General features: G+C 47.3%; 2 protein-coding genes across 25 annotated transcripts in view; both read left to right on the plus strand.

Annotated features, from left to right (window-relative positions):
• The window catches only part of MACF1 (microtubule actin crosslinking factor 1), a 403,924-nt gene extending 392,456 nt beyond the window's left edge, over positions 1 to 11,468 (plus strand). For 15 of the 24 annotated variants that reach the window (XM_056123700.1, XM_056123697.1, XM_056123710.1 and 12 more), the window contains 4 exons: positions 4,982 to 5,193; positions 5,718 to 5,828; positions 8,561 to 8,690; positions 9,944 to 11,468. In XM_056123700.1, the coding sequence (XP_055979675.1) occupies positions 4,982 to 5,193; positions 5,718 to 5,828; positions 8,561 to 8,690; positions 9,944 to 10,200 (710 nt within the window). In that variant the 3' untranslated portion in view covers positions 10,201 to 11,468. The remainder of the gene's footprint in view (positions 1 to 4,981; positions 5,194 to 5,717; positions 5,829 to 8,560; positions 8,691 to 9,943) is intronic. The other 9 variants (XM_056123703.1, XM_056123707.1, XM_056123708.1 and 6 more) reach the window with 1 other exon arrangement.
• A 4,219-nt stretch (positions 11,469 to 15,687) lies between these two features.
• Positions 15,688 to 17,072, plus strand: part of LOC130032091 (bone morphogenetic protein 8A-like) — a 28,181-nt gene continuing 26,796 nt past the window's right edge. The window contains exon 1 of the mRNA XM_056123717.1: positions 15,688 to 16,021. Within this exon, the coding sequence (XP_055979692.1) occupies positions 15,688 to 16,021 (334 nt within the window). The remainder of the gene's footprint in view (positions 16,022 to 17,072) is intronic.

Here is a 17,072-nt window from a genome sequence, read left to right on the forward strand (position 1 = left end):
TGAATTTCTGTTTCTTTAATAAGTTCTTCTAAATAGCACTTTGTGTGCCACACATTATTGTAAATACTTTTCAAATAACACCTTTATACCTCTATCACAGTTAGATACTATTATTATCTCCATTTTGCAGAATATGAAATTGAAGCATAAAAATTTTAAATAACTTGCCCAAGGACAGACGGCTAATGACAGAATCAGGATTAAAATCCAAAGCAGTCCGGTTCTAGAGTATGTTCTTTAAACCACTGTGCTGTGTATCTTGGAATCAAACATACCCCCCAACATGCCCACCATGTGTTTCTGTTTCTGCCTGCATAACTCAATTATTAAGATTTATTTATAAATCTAGCAGAAATGTTTAGAGTACAGTTACATAACTTATTTGGAAGTGATTTATAATCATAGTCTGAAGCATTTAGAGGACAGACTAAAGGGGGTACGTTTCTCACATTCATTCAGATATGTCCATAAATAGTTCCTCTGATTTCAGCTCATTCTGAATGCACTGTAACAAACCACAGTAATAGTTTTCATGAGGAGTTCTATCTTTTAAAAAAAAAAAAATTAATTTGGGGACAGAGAAGTAGCATAGCAGGTAGGGCACTTGCCTTGCATGCGGTTGACCCAGGTTTAATCCTCAGCACCCTATATAGTCCCCTGAATCAGTCAAGAGTGATCCTGAGCACAGAGCCAGGAGTAAACCCTGAGCCTCACCGGGTGTGGACAAAAATAGAACAAAAAATAAAAATAGAAAATAGTTCATTTTTAACTGGAGATGTAGTTGAGCAATAGAACAGTTAGCTGCTTCTGTGAGGTGCTAGCTTTGATCCAGATAGAAAGATAGAGTCAATTTTGAGATCACCTGTTCTGATAAAACTTGAAAGCGTTTAATTGACTCAGAGTTTTATTATAAACCAGTTTCCTTGATTTAAAAGTCCTTTTTCATTATAATCAAGGAATAGGGACCAGGGAACTGGTTCAAAGATGTGGGGCATGCTTTGGTGCACACCCAGATGCCCCAGGTTCAAGTCTCAGGCACCACAAGGTCCCCTAGATACCATAGGGTGTGGCCCTGGAACATAAAATAAATGAAGAGTGATAGATTATAGATAATCACTCAGGCATTTTCCAGCATGTGACTGACCTGGCTCCATCTCCAGCACCCCATATGGTTTCCTGAACTCTTCCAAGAATGATCCCAGAGTATAGAGCCAGTAGGTCCTGAGCACTGCCGGGTGTGCCCTGACCAGCCCCCTCAAAACGCCATTTTCCTTTCTAAATCAGTTAATAAGGGTCTTACCTTTCTTGTTGTATAGAATTTAGAAGATATAATTGGGAAATATAACTCAGGTGATGGAGATGGTAGATAGAGCACATGCCTAGCATGTGCTGACCCTGAGTCTGATCTTGGCATTGCATGGCCCTCCTGAACACTGCCAGCCTGGGCACTTATCACCTCCACACTGCCAGACTGAGCATCGCTGGGGATCGCCCTGCCCTCTCTCTCCCCAGCACTGCTGGGCGTGGCCTCTATGGGGAAAAAAAAATAGAAGGGATAGTGCATGTGACCGTTCGGAATACCTGGTTGCCTGTCTGCTGCCTGCTCTACTTGCTCTTATTTTCAATGAAATTATACTGCTGGCCAAGGAGAATACTGCTTGCTTTGTTTTTATCTTGATATTTAAAAATTGGAAACCCAAAGAATTGGGAGGGCTATCCAGGAGCTATTTTCTGTGGAACATAGTAGGCTTTTCCAGCATCCCTGGAGCAAACAAGGTAAGGCTTTCCTCTGTGCCTTTTCAGAAGTGCCCTCCCAGAGCCCCAATAATCATCTCATTCCATTGATTACAGAGTCAGGAACTCCCCAGCAGTCTAGGGACAGACAGGGTAATCCCCTTTCAGTCAGTCAGATCAAAAACTGTGCTGGGGGGCTGGAGCGATAGCACAGCGGGTAGGGTGTTTGCCTTGCACGCGGGCGACCCGGGTTCGATTCCCAGCATCCCATATGGTCCCCCGAGCACCGTCAGGAGTAATTCCTGAGCGCAGAGCCAGGAGTGACCCCTGTGCATTGCCGGGTGTGACCCAAAAAGCAAAAAAAAAAAAAAAACTGTGCTAGGAGGTGAATGCTTGCAGGCTGGGGTAGATGTAATGAGTGACTTGGAAAAGTATGAACATTGAAAAGAAAAAAGGTTCCCTGACACTATAAGGTATTTGAAGATTACTGTGACTTATCAACGCACCACTGAGATAGATTGTTTTATTCATTCATTTTATTTTTTTGACTCCCTGGAACTATAGAGAATATTATACTGAAGAATTCACAAAATACTAGAGAGTTTTAGCCTTGGTCACTGCACGTGCTGCCTTTTCGGGTCCCCAGCACTACAGAACTAAATGTCACCAGGAGTAAACCCAGAGCACTCCTAGAGAGAAAAAAAATCCTAGAAAATTACATTGTTAAAGACTTTTGATTTAATTTTTGTTTGTGGGAGGGAGGGCAAACCCAGCAGTGTTCATTCATGGTGTATACCTGACTCTGCTCAGAGATCACTGTAGCAGAACTCAGCAGAATATATGCCCCATATCTCCCTGGCCTCTTGGGCTCTACCTTTTAACTCACTGAGCACTAGACAGTGTGAAGTAAATGAGTATACTCGTACATTATTTTGAAAGCATATGTTGGTATGATTTTGGACATTAGTGACATTCATCAAAAACTATGTGCGTCCTTTCTCTCCCCAAAATTTTTTGTCCTGAGGAAATGTCCCAATACCACCTTAGATGTGCACAAAAATTTTTTTGCAGGAGGGCCAGTTAGATAGTACAGCAGACAGAGCATTTGCCACATAGCCAACCCAGATTCAATCCCCAGTACCACCTATGGTCCCCCCACAGCAATGTAGGAGTGATTCCTGAGTGTAGAACCCAGAGTAAGCCCTAAGCACTGCGTGTTGTAAACTCCCCCCACAAAAAAAAAATTTTTTTTTACCAAATAGTTTAACACATCATTATATTTAGTTTTGAATGGGACCAGAGAGATTGTAAAGAGATAAGGAATTTGTCTTGCATCTGGTACCTTATATTAGCCCCTAAGCCCTGTACACATGGTCCTCACAAAAAAAAAAAAAATTACAAGCAAATTAAAAATCATCATGAATAGTTGAATTAATTGGACATCTGTCACTGTCCTCCTGTTGTTCATCGATTTTCTCGAGTGGGCCCAGTAACATCTCCATTGTGAGACTTTGTTGTTACTGTGTTTGGCATATCGAATACGTCACGGGGAGCTTGCCAGGCTTTGCTGTGAGGGCGAGATACTCTCGGTAGCTTGCCGGGCTCTCCGAGAGGGGCGGAGGAATCGAACTCAGGTTGGCCATGTTGGCTGCTTGCAAGGCAAATGTCCTACCCGCTGTGCTATCGTTCCAGCCCATTGGACAGCTATGAAATTTAAAATACTTTGCAGCTTATTGAAATCAAACAAGGCATATAGAGCATAGAGGAATGCTCCTAGGGTATTTTTGCATACACACACATACACTAATAGTGTAGTATATATAATAGTATAGCCTTGTATGTGGCTAATTTCTGGTAGATCCCAGGAGCCATGTAAATCCTCTGAACACTGCCAGGAATGATCCCTGAGCACAGCCAGGCATAAGCCCTGAGCACATGTGTGACCCAAATGCCAAAATGAAAATGATAAGGGCCAGCAACATAGAGTGTTAGAGTGCGTGCCCAGCATGCACAAGGCCCAGATTCAACCCCTTGTACTTCACAGCCTCTCAGGCAACACCAGGTGTAACCCTGGTGTCACCAACATTGCTGGGGTGCCTGAAGGGGAAGGAAATAATAGAATGTAAATATTTGTAAGGTTTCCTTTTCCCAGGATTCACCGGAAGAAGCCCTGTTTGTTTAGGTCTGCCCAGTAGGGCTAGGAATGTAGCTCAGTTAGAGCATTTGTTTTTTATGTGTGAGACCTTGGATTTATTCCCTAGTGCTTAAATAAAAATAATAGTAGTAATAATACACTGCATTCAGAAATGTGAACAATTTAGGATGATTGAGGAAGTAAGGTTATTGCAGGCTAATATTTTTCATTGTGAAGTATCATAGGACGATAACCAGAGGAATTCTTTCTTTTAAGTTAGTATCTTTCACACGTAACATGTCTTGGCCATTCTTAGTATCTTCTGACCAAATCCAGATGTTAGGTTGTGGTTTGATTGCATCAGAAGGCCCCAGGACAGAACTGACTGACCTTCAGTGCTGCTTTCAGTTTCCTTCCACCCTATGATCTCCTACTTACAGGTAGATGTCTCTTGGGCTTCTAACAGCTTTCAGATTTTTACTTCACAGCTGCTCATTGGCAAGTGTTTTGCACAGTCTTGAGCGTGAGCACTCATACTCTCCCTCTGTTCCCCCTTCTTTCCCCTCTCTACCCCTCCCACATTTGTACTACTTTTTCATTCCATCCTGATCATTTTACTGACGTAAGAGTTCCCTGAACCCTTTCCTTTGTGGTTATTAACATCTGAATTCATATAAAGGAGTTGAACAATGTTGATTTCAACTATGGGTTTTTTCCCACTATTCCATTACCATATGTCCTGTTAAAGTTGAGCCCAAAAGACTTATGAATCCCAAGAGAAAGGGGGGGGGGGGCTCTAATTAACCCCCAAAATTTATGGCTGTTGCAGTGCTTACCCCAGGAACACTGTCCAGGAGAAACCATAAAAAACAGAAGCGGGTGATTCTTACCCTTTCTGTAGCACACTCCGGTACTTATGAGTTGATGTGTCTGCTATGGGTAAGAATCATAACAAGGCTGATTAAATCATGAATTCATCCCCTTTAAAACAATGTGCAAATAGCACTAAGCATTTAACTGTGAAACTGTTATCATGGGGTCAAGCAAGTGTATGACTTTTCAATATAAGTATATATTAGATTGATATCTTGTGTATGTTTATTGTCTTTATAGCACGAGGTAGAACTAACATCGAACTTAGAGAGAAATTCATCCTGCCAGAGGGAGCATCTCAGGCAATGACCCCCTTCCGATCACGGGGTCGAAGGTCCAAGCCATCTTCCCGGGCAGCCTCCCCTACGCGCTCCAGCTCAAGTGCTAGTCAGAGCAACCACAGCTGTACTTCCATGCCATCTTCTCCAGCCACCCCAGCCAGTGGCACCAAGGTTTGTACTTGTATCCATTAAGTCTTCTTCCCTGTTTCCATCTTTGCAGCTTTCTTTTTCAGGGTAGTTGGCAAAATATCCAGTGAGGAAAGGAACATAAAGACAGACCAGGATCTGCCTAGAGCACACAGCCAGGTCCTGGTAGCAAACACATTCAGGACCTTTATGACCATTGCAGAGGATATTTATTAAACTGTATTCAGGTCATTAAGTCAGAAGTGCTTATTTCTACATATTCCCAGTTTGAGCTCATCCAGAGTGAAGAACTCTGAAAATCCAGGCACTAGTTGTACAGCTGGAGCTAACAGATAAGCTTGTTGCTACAGTGGGTCACGTATGAAGAATGCTATCATCTTCCCGTGTGGTCTCTTTCATCCTGTTGGACTGATACACATTTTATTTTGTTTTCTGTTTCTTTAAAATTTAGTGTCTCCTATTTATTTTTTTATGTTCTCAATTTGCTCCCTTTCTGTTGTTCCATTTTCAATTGTTCCTGCCCTTCCCTTTGGATTTCCATTTCACAGACTCCACTTCAGTTCTCTCGCTGTTATGACAAACCCTGGTTGATAAACAGTAAAGCTGGCACCCCTGTCAGGGACAGCCACTATCCTGACCTCCAGCTGCCCAGCCCCGAGGTAGAGTATGACTTTGCTCATTAAGGACAGAGTCAAGACAAGGCCCTTGCTCTTGCCTAGAACTTGACCAGCTACTTCTCCAGACACGAATCCCTGTTCTTTTCTATCTTTATGGTGCTTGCTCTCACAGCTGACTCGGCTAATCAGATGTTTTTCAGGGGTTTCTAACTCGAATTCACCAAAATTGGAGACATATAAGAGAACTAACCCCAAAATTGAATTGTGTAACCATCTTTAAGATGATATTTGTTCAGGATGATAAACACCGATCATTCCTGATGATTTGTTTACTGAGACTGTTTATAACCAGGCCTCTTAGAGTCTCCAAACATCAGATAGCAGACGAGTTATGAACACTTGAAATTCAACTATGATGCATGTTCAGTGGTATTCCATCTTTGCTTAGAACAGAAAAATGACTGGTGTCCTGCTCTGATCCTCAGCTCCAGGGTAGTTGGGATGAGGTGTGGGTGCTGCCTACTTCAGCACATTGTTGGTGACCACTATAATGAGCTTCAGATTTTCATTTCTGAATGTCTTGGCCTGAGCACTTGGGTTTCTCTATCCTTGATTTAAATACACACACCAATAATTAAGCATGTTCAAGTGCAGTCATTAAAATTGCCTAAGCACTTTTGGAAGAGCAGTGTTTCAGAAATGAAACATGGACTATAGCGTCTTGTCTAATAGCAGTACAATTTGTATTCTAATTCATGCTGAAAAACATTGGGTTCTTGTACCTCAAAAGATAGTACAAGATTCAGTCATTTGAAACTTGAGCCAGAGAAAGTGGGAGGTACAAGAAGCCAATGCCTGCAAATAAACTGCTGCTTGGGGCTTCATTCCATTCCACATTAAAATACAATTCAGAAAATTAATGGTTTGGAACATGATCTGTGGAGACTTACCTCCACTAAAACCCCAAGATTCAACCTGCTTATCTTGCCTTTCTTCTTGCTCAGTGGCTCCAGTTTCATGAAAGTTTCCAAAGTTTTAAAATTTTAAATGTTTTCATTATGAAATGCCAATTCTCATAGGATTCTGATCGATTAGCCTGGTTTTGGGTTTTTCTTTTTTAATCTTAAGATTTTTACCTTGTGTTTCTCTGAGGTTTCATCTTTCCTTATTGATTGCTGTCCTGGTATAGACTCCAAGCCTGGGATCTCAATCAAAATCTCACAATCTCATGCTCACAGTCAAAATCTTCTGAAACTGGTGCTCTTCCTCCTGTGTGGGCCAGGAGGGTTTTTGCTTGAATGTTAATCAATTTCTGTCGCGTTGTCCGAGTTCTTTATAACTTAAAGAAATACAAGAAACTTCTAAAATGTTTTTTTTTTACTCTTCTGTTTATATATTATATTAAAGGTCCTGGAAAACAATGTACACAATTGGTTTCAGGAAGAATTTTACTTGTACAGTACCATGAGTGAAATTCAAAGAATATATATTTTTTTAATTTTTTTACTTGTCTACCATTATCACAAAAAAAAAAAAGAAAAGCCACATACACATACTCAAATAGAAAACGTAGATCCTGCCAATAGCAGTAATAATGATAATGTACATGTTTCTGGCTCTTTTCCAGTTTAGGATATGCTTTTATACATCATTTGGTCATCCAACAAGTTGTGTTGTTTGGGCCACACTCAGCATGCACAGGACTTACTCCTGGTGCTGCATTCTGGGATCACTGGGGTAATACTCAGGGGACTATATGCAGTGCTGGGGTTGTCTACATGCAAGACAAGCTCCGTAACCACCGTATTGTCTCTCCAGCCCCTCAAATTTTTACTGACCCTCTCTTCCAGAAAAGCTTTAATCTGGGTGCTGAGGATATGAAAGATCTCAACTGAAGTTTTAAACCTGCTTGGGAAAGAGAGATTAGAGTAATATTTATATTTTCATATTAAATACTAATATTCCATATTAAATATTTGGGGGTCTGAAGAGATAGTACAGCAGGTAGGGTGTTTGCTTTCATGTGGCAGATCTCGGTTCCGTACCCAGTACCCCATTTGGTCCCCCGAGCCCTGCCAGGAGTGATCCCTGAGTGAGACCCAAGAGTAAACCTTTACACTGCTAAAAACAAAACAAGAAAAAAAATTAAAATATTTGAGGTTAGAATGTATATATCTAATTTCTAACCACTAGACTTTGATAAATGGGATTAACTGGATTTTTCTTCCTTTACTCACATACGGTATTTCTGTTAGTCCAACCAATATAGTCTTCCTCTTTGAGGGTATTTTGTTCCCTCATTTTTTTGTAAAAATTTATCAGTGAAAAGCTATTGGAAAATATTTTCAACTTTCAAATTGGAAGATAAAATCTTTATTTTGAGAAGTATCAAAATTAATATTTGTTTTCTTGGACTTTTAATTTGCTTTTTAATTAGAGATTTGATCTGATAAATGCACGCAATTAGAGATTGGGCTGGAGCGATAGCACAGCGGGTAGGGCGTTCGCCTTACAAGCGGCCAACATGGCCGACCCGAGTTCGATTCCTCCGCCCCTCTCGGAGAGCCCGGCAAGCTACTGAGAGTATTCGATATGCCAGACACAGTAACAACAAAGTCTCCAATGGAGACGTTACTGGGCCCGCTCGAGCAAATCGACGATCAACGGGAGGGCATTTACCTTTACCTTTAATTAGAGATTAAGAGATTAGTCTCTTAAAATTGAATTTCTATCAGATTTACCAAGGTGATATGAATCTTTTTTGTTTTTTAAAGGTTATTCCATCAACAGGTAGCAAGTTGAAACGACCAACACCAACCTTTCATTCTAGTCGAACATCCCTTGCTGGTGATACTAGCAATAGTTCCTCCCCAGCCTCCACAGGTGCCAAAACTAATCGGGCAGGTAAGTACTAATCTTCTTTCACCTCCTTTTATTTGCAGGCCACATCCAACAGAACTCAAGTGCTACTCCCAGGTTAGTGGTTGGAATGCTTTTAGGGCTAGGAGTTGCTCCTGACAGGGCTAAGGTGTAAGGTAACCGTGTACCACGATGGAACTCCAGTCTCCTTTACACAGAACATGTGCAGTAGTCTTTGGTGCTGCCTCTCCCGACTTGTGAGAGAGAAAGTGTGTGTGTGTGTGTGTGTGTGTGTGAGAGAGAGAGAGAGAGAGAGAGAGAGAGAGAGAGAGAGAGAGAGAGAGAGAATATTTATGTGTCTAAGAAGAGAGAGAGAATATGAATTTATATGTGTCTAAGGATTGAACCCAAGTCTTACACATGCGGGGCTTGATCTTCACCACTGAACTACATCCCCAGCCCCCGTCCCACTTCCTACGCATTAGGATGAGGAGTGAAGAGGAAGGAATAAAGAGCAAAAAAGGAATGAAGAATAAGAATTAGGAAACAGCAGCCTATGACCACGGCTTCAACTGCTCCCTAAGGAGCAAAGGCTAAGAGTAGGTCTTAGATCTAGACTGAGAGACCTGCAGGCTGGCCTCACTTTTCTCCTCTCCTACAACTAGCTCTGACTTTGCTTTATGAGTGCAGAGGCTTCCACTGCCTAACCCAGCTGGCCTTTTCTGGGTCAGAAATATTTTACTTGAAAGAATGTAAAGGAAAGAAAAGATGACCTGAAGCAGGACCTTCCTCGAAAGCCCACCCAGTGGTACTCTGCTGGTGGTCCTCTGCGATTAATTACATCTTCCGATGCCCCACACTTACTAGCATTGGTAGTAAGCTAGGAAAAGCAGGGAAGGATCAGGTCAGTTCACCTGTCGATATCATTGTGGGAGCCTGGGTATTTGGCTTCATGTCCTGGCCCTGTTTCCATCATTTTGCACCTACTCCCATTATGCCCAAGCTTTGGCTCTGCTGCCAGGCTCTCTCATCAGGGCCAAGGCCACAGAGCAGCCAGTTTGGTTCATTGAGGGTGCACATGCGGTCACCGCTGAGGATTGGGTTGAGAATTCTGCTCAAGGTAGGATTCTCAAATCAGATTACAGAGGAATAGGGATCAGTGAATCATATGAAAAGATGGATCTAGAAAAGCTCTAATTTGCTCAGGTCACACAATATAGCAAGTGGTATTAGGATCAAAACCCAGCCTCAGGCCACACTTTCTGCTATTAGACTACTACTTCATTTTTTACTTCCAGATCCTAAAAAGTCAGCCAGTCGCCCTGGGAGTCGGGCCGGGAGTCGCGCCGGGAGTCGAGCCAGCAGCCGGCGAGGAAGCGATGCCTCTGACTTCGATCTGTTGGAGACACAGTCTGCTTGTTCAGACACTTCAGAAAGCAGCGCTGCAGGGGGCCAGGGCAGTTCCCGGAGAGGGCTTAACAAGCCTTCCAAAATCCCAACCATGTCCAAGAAGACCACCACTGCCTCCCCGAGGACTCCAGGTCCCAAGCGATAACACTGTATAAGCGCCCCCCCAAACCTCTATCCACTTTGAATCCTGCTCCATACATTGGGTGTATATTTATTCTGAACAGGAGACGTTATATTGTTAAAAGTGTAAAAGAATAATTGTGTTATGAAGCTGCCTTATTTTTTTTTCTTTTTGTAAGTTACTATTTTCATGTGAATATTTATGTAGATAAAATTTGCCTCCTGGTAACCCTGTAATGGATGGGGTCCAGAAATGAAATATTTGAGGAAGATAAAGGTCAAAATACAAATGTGTATTAAGGGGGGGGAAAGCCTCTAAATAGGGTTTCTGCGCGGTGCAGGGTGTAAACCTGCTTTATCTTTTAGGATTATTCCTAAATGCATCTTCTTTATAAACTTGACTTGCTATCTCAGCAAGATAAATTATATTAAAAAAAAAAAAAAAAACTCCTGCAGTGTTTTAAGGAACTTCTTTTATAAATCACAGACACTTCAGTTAGCAAGAACTGAGGGGAAAGCACCCTCTAATTGCTTTTTCCATTGTTTTTAATGTTGTGTGGTTTTAGCTGAAGAAAGAGAACCTCATCTAGGTAATGTTTGCACATGATATAACAAAAGGGGTTCATTGCAATACTGTCTTTGAATACTGTTTCAGTACTGGGTGTTTAAAGGACAACTAGCTGCTAGAATTCAGGGGTAAATGTAACTGTTAAGAAAACGTCCGAACATTGGGGTTTTTAAAAGTCCTGCTTTATAACTTCCTATCCAGCCCAGCCACCAATAACTCTGTGCTCATGGGGACCCAGATCCTTGGCAAGGGGAGACTGCTTGGTGGTTTCGTGAATTACAGATTTGTTTATCTGCATTTTTTGCTATTTATTTCAATGATTGATCAACTTCCCACAAACTGAGGAATGAATTCCACGAGCCTATACTGAAAATGTGGACCTGACACAAACACACTTGTTCATCCTTTAAAGAAGCTCACCAGCACACTTGTTAACAAGTCCCGTTTGCTTCCGTCTTTTTTGTGCGTAATAAAGTCAACTGACCAAGTGACCATGAAGAGGGGCTCTCGGGGGCTCCTGTTTTTTAGCTGCTGTTCCTCTTCAGCTCCGACCATGTTGCTGTGTGATTATCTCAATTGGTTTTAATTGAGGCAGAAACTGAAGCTCTACCAATGAACTGTTTGAAAACAAGACACACTTTTGTATTAAAATTGCTTGCAGTAACAATTATTTTGTATTTTCTGATTTTTCTTATTAACCATTATATATCATTTGTTGCCTGATGTATGGTTGTGTTTGAGTACTTAAAAATACATTACAAATCAAAAGATATACAGAATACCTTATTAGATAAGTTACTAGATTTTTTCTTATTTTTGCATGTTAATTTAACAAGGCAACAAAGAAAATCAAGCTAATGTTATGTGATGAAACAAATACCAATGTGTAAAATTTGTATGTTAAAAATTTTTTTAAAAGCACCAGAGCAGTAGTACAATAGGTAGGACACTTGCCTGGCATGCAGTAGCACCCTATATGGTCTCCTGAGTACTCAGTGATCCCTGAGTGCAGAGCCAGAAGCAAATCCCGAGCACTGCAGGATGTGACCCAAAAACAAAACAAGATACAACGACCCTGGATTTTTTTTTTTTTTTCAAAAAGCAGCCAGTTTTCCACAGTTTAGGTACAAAGAAATTGTTCCTAAGTGATAGAATTTCAGAGGTGGAAGCAAATTGCTGATCAAGTCTAGCTTATATTTTTATAACTGGACAGAGTGGTTTGGTATCAGGTCAGCGTAGAGTGTTTACCCTTGCATGCATGAAACCTGGGTTCAGTTCCTGACACCACCCCCTAAAAAGGATTTTGTGGGAGGATACAGATTAAACAAGAGGCAAAAGCATACATTGACTCGAATTCCTGACTCTATTCAAGTCTGCACTCCTATTTCCTATAGCCGCCTAAATGGTTTTCCAGAAGGTAGAGTGGCCAAATATTAACTAATTCCAGTGGCTATTGGGCTGGAAAATGGAGCTTGGGACATTCAGACACCTGCATTATTAGTCATTAAGCCATACTCTTTAGGATTAGGGAAATTTGGATGGATGCACATTTGCCAAAACTTGGATGCCAAATACCTAAATTAAAAGGGATATGCAGCCTGATGGATTCTGAAAGAAAGGCTCAATATTTCCCCTGAATTCATCGAAATCTGCTCTTTCCTTCCAGACCTGGCAGCAAAAGCATCTTTTCAGTTAGGATTATGGTCACTTGGATTTTCTTATCAGGTAATTCAGGCTTTTCTCACAGTCTTTCCCTTGAAGCTCAGCTAGTTGATGAATCTGCAGAAAGTGTATTTTCATTAAATAATATCTGAACTCAAGACCATCTACGAAATACAGGGATGCCAAGAAAAGTTTAAATGCCAATCCTGTGATGTAGATGTTAAGTAAGTAATGCAGATTTGGTGCCTGGTATGGTCGAGGATGGATGTCAGTTCCTGGACCTTGAATGATGCAGTAATAATAGCCAGGGAGATGGCTCAGGGCTGGAGGGTATGCTTTGCAAGCAGGAGACCCAGATTGGATCCTACACCTATTGTCCATCAGTGTGGCAGCCCCAAATGAGAGTAACATGGGATAAGGATATAGATCAATAGTACAACACTTGCTTTACATGTGTTATCACATGTTCCATTCCCGGAACCACACACACTAACATCTATTGAGTACTTCTATGTCCTCTTGTCAGTCACAGTACCAGGTGTTCTATCTACAATCCCACTGAATCTCCATTACAGGCCTCCTATCCATTCCCTGTCTGACAATAGATGAGAAACAGCTCAGATGTTATTTCCCCATAGTGACAGAGTTGCAGGTGACTGGGTAAACCTATTGGTTGATATCATTCTATCTAGTTTGGGAAATTCCCTCTCAGGCAGTCACCCCAACTTCCACTGCCCTTCCAAGGAGTTGGCAGGCCTCGATGCTGCTGTCATTCTGCCTTTGGAAATGATTGTCCATCTATGTCGCCCCTGGGAGAGCAGGCACTGCAGATGAAGAACAGAGCTCTCCCCTTCCCCACTAAACTGAAAGGATTTGCTGTTACTGAATGAGGCCAGCAGACAGAATCAGCTGCTCCCATCTAGTTGGGGGACCAGCATTGCCTAAAACCGAACTGAGGTTCCAGGCGAGGTATAAGCCCTACATATAGTGACATGGACTCATATGGGGACTGGGAAGGGATGCCCAGGGGTCCAGGGCAGTAGATTCAGAGACCTTGACTCAATGGGGCACTGCACCTCTGCAGAATCACTCCACCTGGTGGATTCTGCTTCCTATCAGCTTTCTTGCCCTCCACCCATCACCATGGAAGGATCATGACCCTCTTCACGGGACCTCCTCCTGCACTGCAGGCCCTGATCCATCTCCCTTCTTCTAATAGGGTCCCTCTGCACCCAGGCTGTCTGACCTAGGGCACTTTGATGGCGAAAGAGCAGCGAATGCTCTGGGTTTATAAGCAGAGTGGACAGAACCTGTTGAGTAAGACAGAGCAGGCATGTGGTCAAAGCATCATGTTTAAGAACTTGGGGTTAGTGTAGTGGTACAGCACGTAGGGCATTTGCCTTGCACTCAGCTGACGGGTTCAGTCCCCCACCTGAGCACCACCAGGAGTAACTCTTGAGTAGAGCCATGAGTAACCCCTGAGCATGGCCTGGTGTGGCCTAAATATAAAAACAAGGAACTTACGAGTCCAGATAGCTCAGAGTTGGGTATATGTGACCTCCCCAATAAGCATCACAACCAGAGGGGTGTGTGTTGCTGCCCGAGTGGCAACAACAGGGAAGGGAAGGGAAGGGAAGGGGAGGGGAGGGGAGGGGAGGGGAGGGAAAGGAAGGGGAGGGAAGGGATGGGGGAAGTGACTTATGTGACAGCGAAGTGTCTGAAGTGATTATGGGAACTGTGAATTTTATAAAACATCACATTTATTTTGAGGTTTGATCCTGAATCCTTTTGGGTCACCATAATACCTGTCTAGAACATTCATCTAGTCTCCCTGCCCAGCACCTGTGGTCAGTCCTTGCCCACCCCTCCAGCCTCAGCTTGGTCATTTGTCCACCTGCCTCCCCCTTCCCCAGGCTCTGCTGAACAGCTCACCTGCACGTGGCCACCTGTCCAGCCTAGCTGTGTGTCTGGGTAGCCTGGAGGAGTCTCTCATCCACGGTGCTCTACCGTTCAGAAAGGGCATAAATGGTCTTTATTCTAGAGCAGCGTGAGATCTTTCGTGGATTGATAGAGAACCTGCCTGGTGAGGAGAGTGCTCATTGTCACCTGCCTCCGGCATGCTGTCCCCACTCCCAGGGCCTCACTCAGCCTTTTCCTTGGAACACGCCTCCCAATACCGTTCCTGACGTCCAGGAGTTCCGGGCCAATTCCTCCAGCGTCCCAACTCCGTCTGGGCGTCACTGCCCCGCACGAAAGAAACACGGGGGAGGAAGGACCACCCGAGAGGGGAGCATACAGGACAGTGAATCAAGAGCAGTTCCCCGAGGCGTCTTCTCAAGTCCGGGTGGGAAGCAAGTGAAATCGCAAAGGGACTGGATGCTCGGCGTCGAGAGGTGGTGTCGGGAGGGGACCAGCGCCCGTGGGCGGCGCTGGAGGCCTGTGCGCGACCCGGGACAGCCGGAGCAGCACTGGGCGCGCTACGAGGCCGCCGGAGCCCCGCGGTGCGCACGCAGAGCCGCGACGGCGCTTTACCCGGGAAGGAGACGCCCCGGGGACGGTTTGCGCGGGGCCGCAGCGGGGAAGGCACCGGGTGACCAGGCCAGCCGCCGGGACCGACAAGGACCCCGGGCTGCGGCCGCGCAGGGATGCGGTCACCCTCCGGGCCTGGCTGACCCCGGCGGGCCCCGGCACGTGGGACTCACGCCGCGTTTCTAGGCCGCGCCTGAGCCGCCCGCAGCACCGAGCCCGGGGTCGGGGACTGGCGGAGGGCGCTCGAGGGTCCGCTGTCCTGGGGCCCAGAGCCAGACCCCGCGCCTGAGTCAGTGCCTGGGGGGAGACCCAAGACGACCCTGACGGCCCGGACGGCTGAGCGGCAGGACCCTTGCACGAACTGCCCACTCCCAGCGGGCGAGTCGTACCAGCGGTTCCCGCACCGGCCCAGGGCCCCTCGAGGGTCGGAGCCCGGGCCTTGGCCCCGCCCCGCCGTCCCATTGGTCGGCCCGGGGGGCGGGGCCAGGGACGCGCCACTCAGAGGGCGGCTCGCGCCGGCGGCCGCACTCCGGGCCGCGCCTCCCAGACGTCGAGGCGCCCCCTCGGCCGGGTCCGCCGCGCCGCCCCGCCAGCCCCGGAGCTCGCTCGGCCCCGACAGCCGTGGGAGCGGCCCGCGCCCGCGGGTCCCGGGACGTCGCGAGCCGCGGAGCCGCGACAGGTGCGGCCGGGCCCCGTGGCCGGCGAGCCCGGGCGGATGCGCGCCGGGTGAGCGGCGGCCGCTGCCCGCCCGCCATGCCCGCGCGCCCCGGGCCGCTCTGGCTCCTGGGCCTGGCGCTGTGCGCGCTGAGCGGCGGCGGCGGCCCCGGCCCGCGCCCCCCGCCCGGGGGCCCGTCGCGCCGTCTGGGCGCGCGCGAGCGCCGCGACATGCAGCGCGAGATCCTGGCGGTGCTCGGGCTGCCCGGGCGGCCCCGGCCCCGCGCGCCCCCCGCCGCCGCCCGGCTGCCCGCGTCCGCGCCGCGCTTCATGCTGGACCTCTACCGCGCCATGGCCGGCGGCGGCGGCCGCGACGGGCCCCTCGAGCGGCGCCTGGGCCGCGCCGACCTGGTCATGAGCTTCGTGAACATGGGTGAGTGCGCGGGGGGCGCGGCGGCGGGCCGGCGGGGGCGGGGACACGCGCCGCCGCGCACCGGGGCCGCGGGGCTGTCGCCGTGGACGGACGGGGCGGGCGGGACAGCCCGGGGCGCGTCGCCGCGGTGGCCGGACCCGAGCCGAGGGGTCACCCCTGGCCCGGCGCGCAGGACACGGCTCAGCGTCGGGTCAGCGTCCAGGCCCTGCCGGCTTGGGTCTGCGCGCAGGGCCCAGCCCTCCTCCCCGCGACCTGGACTCCAGATCCCGGAGCCTTTTGCCCTGCGCTGTCCCCGACCCTGGTCTGCAGTCCGGAGCCTTGGCGGCCTCTGGCTGTGCCCCTGTGAAGTCAGTGGGGGCAGACCCCCAACTCCGGCTCTCGCAGGTGAGGAGCACTGTGGGGCCGAGTCGGGAGGCTGCCAGCCTCCTGTCAGCTGCAGCCTTCGGTCTTAGTCCTCCCCAGCCCCGGACACCAGGACTCGCATCTGTCCCCGTCTCCTACGGGAGCCCTGTCACTGCTGGGCAAAGCAGCCTCGGCTCGGACCCTCGTGGTGTCAGTGGCCCCTCCATCCGCTGCTCCAGGAGGCCACATCCCACAGCAGGAGGCAGCTTCCAGGTGGGGAGAGTGGCCAGGGAGGGTGGCAGCGACACAGGATGAGCCACAGCAGGTTTGTGGGTCCTTGGCTGTCACTTCCTCACTGGGCAGGAAGAGGGGACAGTCACGGAGACCCTATGCCCCCACCCCAGAGTTGGGGCTAGTCCGGAACTCAGGCAGCAGGAGGCAGCGGCTGCTCAGTGCCTGGGAACAAGGCCAAGCTCAGTCCCGGGTTCTCAGTGCCACCTGGGATCTGGATCCCACTCATGCAAGGACCCCAAGAGATCACTACCAGCCCCTTGTTCTGCTGTCTCAAAGCCCCTGGTCAAGGTACACAGGGCCCCATGGAGCTGCTGTGAGCGGTTCTGCAGCCTCTTCCTGGGCACTGGCCCTGCAGTCTCTTCCCCAGGCACTAACCCTGCGGCCTCTGCCCCGGGGACTGGCCCTGCAGCTTTTC

Source organism: Sorex fumeus, unplaced genomic scaffold (genome assembly GCF_029834395.1).
Source record: "Sorex fumeus unplaced genomic scaffold, SorFum_2.1 ptg000047l, whole genome shotgun sequence".
In the NCBI taxonomy this organism is placed as follows: domain Eukaryota; kingdom Metazoa; phylum Chordata; class Mammalia; order Eulipotyphla; family Soricidae; genus Sorex; species Sorex fumeus.